Source organism: Corvus cornix, chromosome 3 (assembly GCF_000738735.6).
Source record: "Corvus cornix cornix isolate S_Up_H32 chromosome 3, ASM73873v5, whole genome shotgun sequence".
Classification (NCBI taxonomy): Eukaryota; Metazoa; Chordata; class Aves; order Passeriformes; family Corvidae; genus Corvus; species Corvus cornix.
Window position 1 is genome coordinate 25,708,377 of NC_047056.1, and position 11,191 is coordinate 25,719,567.

The 11,191-nt window shown below is 37.3% G+C and overlaps 1 protein-coding gene across 8 annotated transcripts in view; it reads left to right on the forward strand.

Annotated features, from left to right (window-relative positions):
• Positions 1–9,362, forward strand: part of PLEKHH2 (pleckstrin homology, MyTH4 and FERM domain containing H2) — a 53,113-nt gene extending 43,751 nt beyond the window's left edge. For all 8 annotated transcript variants that reach the window (XM_039570112.1, XM_039570113.1, XM_039570114.1 and 5 more), the window contains 7 exons: positions 486–583; positions 964–1,105; positions 1,838–1,983; positions 3,552–3,681; positions 4,574–4,660; positions 6,338–6,475; positions 7,706–9,362. In XM_039570112.1, coding sequence (XP_039426046.1) covers positions 486–583; positions 964–1,105; positions 1,838–1,983; positions 3,552–3,681; positions 4,574–4,660; positions 6,338–6,475; positions 7,706–7,888 — 924 coding nt within the window. In that variant the 3' untranslated portion in view covers positions 7,889–9,362. The remainder of the gene's footprint in view (positions 1–485; positions 584–963; positions 1,106–1,837; positions 1,984–3,551; positions 3,682–4,573; positions 4,661–6,337; positions 6,476–7,705) is intronic.
• The last annotated feature ends 1,829 nt before the right edge of the window (positions 9,363–11,191 follow it).

Here is an 11,191-nt window from a genome sequence, read left to right on the forward strand (position 1 = left end):
CTCTGTTCCACCTCCTCCCCATCTGCCCACCTACACAGCTTGTTGTGAACCTCTTTTGGTGCATTTTATAACAAACTTCATGCCAACTTTATAGCAGTTACTAGAAAGGACCTGAAAAACTTGGGCATGCAGCAGAAGGAGAAGGCAGAGATCAAAGGCATTTGATTAATTATATAACAACTTACTCTGTATTATTACACGTTCACTGGCAGCTGCTAAATCAAGTACCTGGCCTTTCCATGTTACGGCTCATTTTCAGAGGTAGTGCATGTGTTGCAGGATAAACAAAAACCAAAAATGTTAATAATTAAACACTTTGACTAAGAAATGCAAGTAAAGTTATACTTCAGTGAGTTTAAAAATTCAAGCTCTGTATGTTTCTAATAGATGGTAGGTAGAGGATATCAAAATAAGTTGACCTCTATTCAGAGGTGTTTTCACATAGGAAGACATGCCAAATCAGTTTTGTATTGCTTTCCTTCTAGATCTGTGACATTATCTCAAAATGGGAGCAAGCCTCCAAAGAACAACACCCTGGGAAATGTGAAGGCACAAGGACTGTCCGCCTTACTTACAAAAACAGGTTTGTTTAGCAAGTATAATATCTCTGCCTTGTCCCACAATTAGTTTTTTAGTTTCTGCAGCTTCTTCATCTGAGAAACACTGGCTGACTTGAAGCTTGCAACAAAAATAGTACATGGACATATAACCGGAGGATTTTTTTTTTAATATAGTTACTTTTTTTTTCCATTCTTAAGAGGTGAGCAGGGCTGCAAAAAAACCCCACTGAAGTCAGAAGACTGACATTAAATATTTACTCACTGGTTCAAGTACAAGTGTTGCTCTGCTAATGTGTTTTGACACTGAAATAAACATGTCATATTCAGAGGAGATACTGCTAATCCTCAGGGCTAATGCATTTCCCTATCTTCTTTATTTAATAACTTTCTGTCTTTTCTGTAGGCTTTATTTTTCAGTTCAAGTTCATGGGGAGACAGACAGAGAGAAGCTGCTGCTAGTGTATCAGACAAATGATCAAATAGTCAATGGACTTTTCCCTGTAAACAAAGAATTAGCAATGGAATTGACAGCCCTTTTAGCTCAGGTAATCTTTATGCATGAATGACTCACACAGCAGTTTTTCAGGAGAAAATCTTAAACAAACTGATCCAGGATTGCTTGACACTCAATTGACCTCCACCTTTTACATATCAGTGTGCAGGAAACAGACTGGGCTGGAATCCTTGTGTAAGGCAGCTCTGGACTGGAGTGGAAATGCTTTACAACATACGCTGCTGCTGGCATCAGTATGGCTAAATGTGCTTTCCATCTTACACAGCCAGGCCCTCTTGCATTAAAGATCATGAAATCATGTACCATTTCTTCTTTCACTATTCCTTCCATGATTTCTGCAAGTTAATTCTCCAAAGTAACAGCTGTTCAGTGAAAGTCTAAGACTCCTTTACTAAACATGGTCTTGATAAGATCTGCTTTATTTTTAAAAAATTAAAAGCTCAAATGAAGGGTTCTGAGAACGTTATTTGATGTTGTTATTTAATAAATGTAAACTGATTGTGTCAGTTGGAGATTTAGCAATCTAAGAGCAGAAGTAATATTATGTTTGTACAAGTTCTGTTTGATATTTAACTTTTTTCCATGGTTGAAAATAAGAAAGAGAAAATCACTTGTGTGACTTTTTTATCAGTGAAAAGTACACATTAATTGACAAATTTGGTTTCATTTATACCTGATAAGACAGATTAAAAGACAGTCCATAATACCGAGCTAGAAAATTACTCTGGAGTAACAAAAACCTTCTTCATGGACTTCCCCTTAGGTAGAAATTGGAGATTTTGAACGGCCTTTCTCAACTCCAGCAGGGCAAGTCACTTCCCAATCCAAGTCCAACCGAACACTAAAGCAAGTCTTGGAGAGATTCTACCCTAAGAGATACAAGCAGGGTTGTTCAGAGGAACAGTTAAGGTGAGATGGGCTTTTTGATTCGTATTCACTAAAGATCTAGGAGTGAAACAAGTTTTAAATTGTCATTGGGAACAACATACTGTTGTGCTGTATTTGCCTAAACCTGTGTTTGAAACTCATTTTCTCACTAATCCAAAGAGCCCATTTCCTCTGCATGTTTCTAATCTAAACAAAGGACCATCATTAATGACCCATTCCAGCAAAAGCTGTAGCAGTTACGACATAGTGTTACAAAACCCAGTGATTTTGAAATTCTTATTTTTCTTATTCAGCAAATCTAAACTAGGTCTGTGCACAGACTAAAGAGTTACTGAAGTACAGGATGTGAGGACATGGTCTGTTTGTTATTCTAGTGTGCAATCCCTGGCAGCAAATCAAATTTGCAATGTGTAACTTAGTGGACTTACTAATAAGGTACCACTTAATTTAAAATTAATAACCTGCCAGGCATTTAAAGCAACACCTACTGACATGAAAACGAGCAGACCAGTGTAATAAATTATCCAAAGTCAATGATACAGCAGTTTTGAAGTCCAGCAAACATCACAGAAATGTCCTTCAGTACAGGGCTGAGAAAATTCAAAGCTATTATTATATACACATAGTAACACTATTACATACTCAGAAGACAATGGGGCATTCAAACTTATGCAATTAATTTCAAAGAACAAATCATAGAAGGTCTCAGATTAGATTAACTCATGGAGGAAAAGTGAAACACCTGTTGAAATGTTTAAGTAGTCCCTACACTACCAGCTGTCAGAGCTGGAGATCTGTGGCAGGGGAAGAATCACACTATGCCTGCCCTGTTGCCTGTATTTTTTTTGCTTAGGGTGCAGTTTGACTTCATAAACAGTAAGACCAAAGCTGCAAGTGATGGATCTCCCTTTAATACACATTAGCCCTCCCTCTTCTTGGGCTACATCTAATAACCTTATGGCTGCTGGGTAAGTCATCCCTGCAGTTCAGTGTCCTAGAAAGGTATTCTGGACTGGGGTTTTTTTGAGGATTAATTTTTCCCTAGTATTGAACCAGCTCACCAAGGAGCCACAAACTCACAAAAGGAACGAGAAAAAAAACCCCAATGTGAACACATTGAGCATCAGGAGCAGCCTTTTGGGTAGCAGTGCCCAGACACACTAAAAGGGAATAGTGCTAAGCCATGTCTTCCAAACCTCCTACCAGCCACAGGTAACGATATGTGCTAAGCTGCATGGATTTTTGGAATGACAACTGACATAGCTGTTGAGTACTGATAAAGGTAGATCGATTCTCTGTAGAGACACGTTAAAAGCTGCCCCAGACTTTCTGCCTTTATGCTGTAACTGCTACAGCAATATTTAATCATAACGTTGTGGAAATTAGAAGATACTTCATCATTTTTATGTGCATTAAAACACTCAATGTGATTTTGGATTTATTTAATACTGTATCAATGCTAGTCATTGTATTAACTGAAATTATCATTTTAAGAAATGCATCCTCATTAAACTGTTGCTCATTAAACTTGCTGTGGGCAAACATTGGAATTCCCTTCAATAAGTAAATTCCATCCTTCATTTCAACAGACAGCTTTGCCAGCGACTGTCGACGAGATGGATGGCTCTCCGTGGGCACAGTGCCGCAGACTGCGTGCGCATTTATCTCACCGTGGCCAGGAAATGGCCTTTCTTTGGGGCTAAACTGTTTGCAGCAAAAGTAAGACATTTTAATTAGTTTGACTGGGGGGATGGGGGGTTTAAATAGAAATTTGCAAATAGTACTACTTTTTTGTTGAAAATAACTGCGTAATACATGAGCTGATTGAATCTCCTGTCAAATTATTAACTTTTTAAAGTCATACACTTGTGAAATATAATAGCCATAGTACTAAGTGTATCATAATAGTAACTTTCCAATACACTTACTGCTTGTTTTACATTATTAATCTATATTTCCATTTCCTTATATCTTAGTTTGAGATAGCCTTTTAGGTTTAGGCTCTTTTACCTGATAACTACTAGAACATTGAAAAGGTAACATTAACTGGCTGTGGAAGCTGAACCTTGCAGAAACACTAATGTGGTTAATGGTATTTAGAGCACTCCCTTCTGTGCTGGCCTCTCTCAATTTCTCTTAACCACTGGTATCTTAATTCCTTTGATTCAAATAACAGCTCTGTTAAGCAGAACTGTCACCTCATGCCTTCAGTTTTATTAGGTAATCCCTGCATGTGTGCATATACATACATATATATACATATATATCTATATATAAAATCGTTTGTCAGCCCTCTGTTCTTTGTGTATTTAGATATATGAGCTAGTAGACAAACTTCAAGACACCTGACTATTTTATTAATGAGACTATATATTTTATTAGACTAAGCATCAGGGTAGGTTTCAAGTGTATTAGGTTTAGTTCATCGTTCTGCCACTGGCCACCTATATGGCTTTGGGCAGGTATTTCAATTCCTTTACTGAAATTTACACTGAGAGAGAACTGAAGTGAGAACTGTGGATGGAGAGAGGTCTATAATAGCTGAGAATTAATAATTATTCACATATTTTCTCATTTTGAAGTAGTAACTAAAAAACATTTCTCTTTGTAGCCTCTAGAAACAGCCTCAGTTGAGAGGTCCTTCATATGGTTTGCTGTCCATGAAGATGGCATAAGCATCTTGGATTACAGCTCCATGGTAAGTGAAATTGCTGTTTTAAGTTTGGTCAAGATATATTTTAGTACTAATTATATGGGGAGATTCACCACCATACTACCTAAAAGAGGGCATTAGCCTTCCATGCTAAGTTATCTAGTCCTTCTCTTAAAGCAAAAATTCATTCCTTTTAAAATGCTTTAATGTTATCATCGTTACAGTAGCACTAATAATAGAAGCAAGTAATGACTTCTTTGCACTGAATTTATTTTTGTTTATCAGATACAGTTTTTATATCATTTAATGAAATGTTAATGTTTTAATCATTCAGATGTCAGGAAATCCATAGTTATTGTAATGTTATTACAATAACATTAATTTTCTTTTCCTGGAGACTTAATTTTCCAGTATTATTCATAATACATACACTCTGTAAAGAGCAGTTACTTTAAAAGATTGTTATTTTCATTGTATTATTTTTGTTTAATAGTAGGTAATATAACCCAGTGTTATTTAATTATGTCATTTTAGGCTCAGATTTTTCTTGATTTGCAATACAAGTTTTCACAGAAAACGACTCGTAATCAGTGTAAAAAGCAGTGCCTGAGAAGATCCCTGCTTTCATTTATATCCTGCAAAGAAAAAGAATGGCATGCTGCTATTAGCAAGTGCTAATATTGAATATCAGAAAATTAAAATCTCAGCTTTATAATTGTGCTGATATGGGCCTTTTCATTACATTTCTTTGCAGTTAAAGAAATAATAAAACAAAGCATGAGGAGAGCAAACAGCAGCTCTCAGGGAACAAGCAAAATGTGCTTGCATCAGACTGCAGAGAGCTCTCCTGGAGCTACGGCATTTCTGTAGGGCATTGCCAGGTTAAGTACTGGCAGGCCTTACTTTACATTCAAGGAATGCTCAGTTTCCAGGGAACATTGGGATTTTCTGTAGGAAGGATCCACGGGTATCAGAAATGATGTTGCAAGGGGTAGAAATTATACTATTTCAAAACTGGGGCAAAAAGAGGTTTACTAAGGAAGGGCACTAAGTTATTGTACAAATGTTGTCTGATGATGAATTTTAAATGCAAACATCTGCAGCAAATTAATAGGAGGTGTAACAATAATTAAATGCTGATCTTAACTTGAAGGCCACTATTGTGGTGTTAAACACTGAACAGTAAGAACTGAGGGATGGAAAGCTGAGGAGCCTTGAAGAGCATTTATGTTTCATCAGAGATGTGAAAAAAAGAGAACAGAATTTAATTTGCCTGTTTGCAAAACACAACACTGCACAAAAAGAATACCTGGAGTTAAATTCCTCCAGATGTCTCATACCCTGACATTTAATTTATTTAGACGCTGCTTCAATTTCAAATGGAATTAGTAAGATTAACTTCTCTCAAAGTTAGTCAAGATTTGGGTAAATGGAATTACATGCTTGAGTTGAAATCTTACATCTTTCATCTAATTAGTTTGGAATAGAAACAGAGATCACACTTAGAAGAGTTACCATCTACAGTGAAAGTTCCTCATCATGAAGGTCTAAATGAAGCTATCCCAAAATTCACGGTTAATTTCAAGTTTCATAAGACACTACCTCCATTGAAAAATACACGTGTAATTATATTTTTAAAAGAAGAATTTGTCATAATCTGGTTTTCTTGCATTGTCTTGCTTAATAGCTTTGTGTTTTGTTCTGGGATTTTCCTTTTTTCAGCGATTAACAGTTACATACACATATAAGAGCCTGATGACTTTCGGAGGCTATCAAGATGATTTTATGCTGGTTGTTAATAATGCTCAGACAAAGGACAAATCAACTGAAAAACACCTTTTTGCCATGACAAAACCAAAGGTTGGTATATTTCCTGAAACAGTTTCCCACCATCTGCTTTTGTGCTATCTCTAGTGGGTAATCCCTAACAGATGTGAAAGATGAAACACCTTCTTTAATCCCAGCCTGCCAGATTACTGACTTTTGCCAGATGATTTTAGAGAGCAAATAATTACTAATGTTAGAGCTAACTGTGACAGTACTGATGTGTTTCTGTTCTTTTCATGTCCCTGTCTATATAACATTCCAAATTTTTCTTAGAAGGACAAAGAAGGCTGTTAGGGACAGAAATTACATGCAGTACCTAAAACTTAGTCTGTTTGCCTAATCAGCACCAGAGATAATTTTTTTTAAGTACATTTGGGATCTACAGGGAAATTGTAGAACACAAGAACTGAAAGATCAGTCACTTCTTAAAAATCTTACGATATTTTTCCCTTTGGTTTAAAAAAAATTCTTTCTAAATCTAGGTTTTCTCCTTCACTGGTAAGACTGATTATTTCTTTTAAGAAACAGAGGTTTTGCTGTTTGTCAGAACAATTTAAGAAACAATACAAAATTGCACATATGAGTCAAAACATGATTCTTCATACACACAAGCACAGTAAAATACATGTGTTGAAGTTTCCATTAGATTGTTCCCTTACAGAATCACAGAAGGGTTTGGGTTGGCAAGGACCTTAAAGATCACCTAGCTTTGACCCCCCTGCCCTGGACAGGGACACCTTCCACTAGATGAGGTTGCTCAAAACTTCATCCAAGCTGGCCTTGAACACTTCCAATGATGGGGCATTCACAGCTTCTCTGGGCAACCTGTTCAATGTCTCAGCAAGGCTTGTATGGGTTGCAAAGAGAAAATATGATAAAAACCTCACAGAAGTCTTTATTCCCTTCATCTACCCTACACCTTGAGTTCTCTGAGCACTAGATACTTTCTGGCAGAACTTCTCAGAGCATCATATTCTGGACTTCAAAATCTCTCAAAGTTAAAGAAGTCATCTCTGAATCATTTAAGACTGTGGAAGACATAGTATCTTTGATATATACTGATGGGAATAACATTACATTATTTGCAAGGAGCAATAAAAAGAGCTTTATTAGTTATCTCCTCTCTCCCCATCATTAATTTGTTAAAGTACAAGTACTTATCCAGTTGATGGTGATTGTCACTTGCTAAAAAGTTAGCTATTTTTTCAGCAGTCAAAACACATCACTGTATTTTTCAAAGAGTTTTGTATGTTCCTGTTATAGATTCTTGAGATCACTCTACTGATTGCCAGCTACATTAACAACTTTCATCAGCTGAAAGGAGCTGCTCATCATCTCTCTGCTCCAGCATTACTGGCACCTCAAAGTGGACAGAAACTCAAGGAAATGGGGAGCCAGCCACTTCTTGGAACCACCAGACCAACTAAATGTCCCACTTTGTTATGAAAGGATTATGTCTCATGATAACGCGTCCTTGCTAGAGGTTTTCTACATGGATTGAAAATCTTCTGACATACAAGATGTAGAGCATCAGCAGCTCCATAAACAAAAGAAAGGTGGACAGGTTTACATTTGCTTCAGTGGCATATAACAGGAGTAGCTCTTTAATTAAAGCTCTGGCCTGAACTGGAAAGATGATGAGTCAGTTCAAGGGTTATGGTTTACTGGGGGTTGCTTGTGCCTACAGCTCAGAAAAAATACATCTGTTTATAAAGATGAAGAAAGGTGTCATTGGAAACAACTGTACAGATTTTTATAGTTTTCTAGATATATACTCAGGGACCAAACTGTCTTCAACTCATCATCTCTATTTTTCAAAATTAGACCAGTTGTATAACTTTCATTTTGAAAAGGAATTTTTGTTTAGAAAAGCAGTCAAACACAAAATACTTTTCACTTCCAGCACCATCCCTATTTGCAATACAAGTGTCATGGGACTAAAAGGAACAAATTGTGTATAATTGTTTCTCCTTTGAAAAAAACCAAGCACATAAGGACATCATGTAACTACTACAAATTTAAAGAGTATTCTCACTATACACTCTAGCCTTTGTTATACAGCTGCTTTACTTGGCAAATCTTCAGCCTTGGTCTGGTAAATTTCTAAATAAACCCTCTCTGCTCCAGCCTTTTGAAAAAATACAAATTGGATAGGCACTGTATTTAGTATAGTTTCGTTAAACAACACTCTGTAACTAATTTCTCCTTTAGTCCAGAATAATAATATAATACAGATGGCAAGAATGACTCACAATTCAAAACACAAGAATAACACAGGAAACCATTGATTGAAATGTTGTGAGTAAACTTGGAGACCTAAAATCCGTGTGCAATATGTATAATGTATATACATTGAGTCAGAATAGTATTTACTTCTTGTTTTTCATTTGTATCTATACATTTCTTATTATAATACTAATATAATGTTCTTACACACTGAAGACATGATACTGCATCTGCACTACTGGACCTAGGAGCACTTTCCAGTTGCCTTTTTCAGCTGCAAGCCTCAGTGCTACATAGGTCAAATATATAGAAATTACATCCTTTGTTTTTCTTCCAGTCCCCTCTTTTTGCAAATAAACCACTTCTGCAGGCTCTGAAATGGATCAGCACCATACTCCAATAGATAATTTAGGTCCAGCCATAAAGAAGGTACTCAAACATAAATCACTGATTTATGGACATTTCAGTTTCCACTTCAGCTCATGCTAATGATCATGGATCATTAATCCCTTACAGCCAGCCCTCATTGGTTTTTGTTTTCATTATTACTTAAAACTGAAGTAATTCCTCAATGGAAAATCTCTGGTTTATGTTCTTTAAATATTTCAAATGTTTGTATTGAGAGAAAAGGAATTTCCAGCTGTTTGCCCCCTATTAAAAGTAGGGAGTATCCTCCTAAAGAATTAAAATAGATTGGAAGGGAGATAGAGGCCATGAAGAGAACATGGTCTTAAAAAGTGGAAAGGCAAACAGGCAAGCTGACTTGATAAACAGATTCCTTTAGAAAGCTCTCAAAGTCCTGCCACAGCTACTGAAGTTCACAGGACTCAAGCACCACTTGGTGAATGGTAGCACGGGCCAACACTTTCTCTTGAAAATTACAACCAAACAACACACATACTATATCCAGATGCTTTCACTTTTGCAAGGTGGAAAGAGCTTCCTGGTAACTTCCACCCTTTGGTGGTGGTTGGGGCACCAGACCCTTCTCTTTCCATGAGGCAGGGCCAGCAGCAGGAGGTTTTACCTCCTCCTAGGCAGCCAGTCTCCTGTCATCATCCAGGGAAGCATCTTGGGAGCTACAAGAGACCAACGGCATTACTTCTTGAGTTGCACCCCTTGGCAAGTGATACAGATACCATGGTGAAATTCATTTAGGAATTAACACCCCTTTGCAATCAGCAGAATACTTAACTCTCAGATGAGGGGGGAAGGGTGTTTACAAATTCAAACATGTTACTGCATCAGTTAGGTCATAGTCTACAGCTTCTCAAATATGATTAAAAACTTCCATTTACAAACACAAAAGTCTTCTTGTAATCATGAAATTATGATAAGCTGGAATGATCCAGCTAGTAGTCTTTCCTAATTGTCCAGTTTCAAATGAATGTGGCAGATCAGCTTCTCTTATTAGGAGGCAAAAAAAGTGGAGCATTTTGCTAGTGAGCTTGTTCATGTACTTTTTTAAATATCTGTTGAATTTTGAGACATGATAAACAATACAATCAGCTGATGTGCAGATTTGGAGATTTGGAGATTTGGAAACAACTTTCATTAGCAACATTACAAACAGTTTTTCTATAAAGCACTGTGCAATCTATCAAGCAGAGTATGACCTTCCTGCTTGCCTTTGGGTAGGAAACTCCAGACACTGCTTTGCTTTTCAGTGTTGAGCTCTTGTGGCTGCAGTATGTCCCTACATCATTGTAATCAGAAGCAATCCATGCATTAGTTCCCTTTTTTTGGCATGACTTTCCAAACTTACTACTGCTAGCTGGTCATTGTAGGTCACCATTAATCCCATACAGTCACATGACCAGAAATGCTGTGTTAATTTTTATGAAATAAATGCACTCTGAGTTACTGTGACAACACTGTGTTAAACAATGCTTTCCGGTTTGATTAGCAAGAGTGAGGTTTCTGTAGTGACAGTAACCTCAGCAGACACTTCCCTTCAAGGTAGCAGGGTCACAAGTGGAGTCTCTTTCACATGCAAGCACTCTTCCAAGCACAGCTCTGCATATCTCAGGGCCTTGCTCCATGTAATCAAGCTCCAGAGCTACTTAAAGAATACCACACAATGCAAGGCAGCAAAGGTGAAAATTTCACAGTCCAAGCAGGTAATCTGTTCTGCCTTCCCCACCCAGCCCAAGCCTCATGAGTGATCCACATTTCAGTCTGGAGTCATCCACCAAAGAAATTCACACTGTGCTACCTAATCCATGACTAAAGCCCAGGTAGGAACCTGACCTTTCTCACCTCAGCAGTGATAATACTGTGGGAGCTGTCAAATGAGCAGCAGCTTCTGGGACTGTTGCTGGAAAACTTCCCATGCTCAAAGCTTGCAGAACCTAGGTTGTAAAAATATTGGTAGGATGGGATTAATATGTTAGCCCATGCAAGGAGACTTCACCTTCTACCATGAACTTCAGAATACCTTTCATGCTTGCTTTGAGCTAGTGGTCAGAATCAACAATCCATGTAAATGATCAATGAATCTGAACTTGACAATGACTGAAAAAT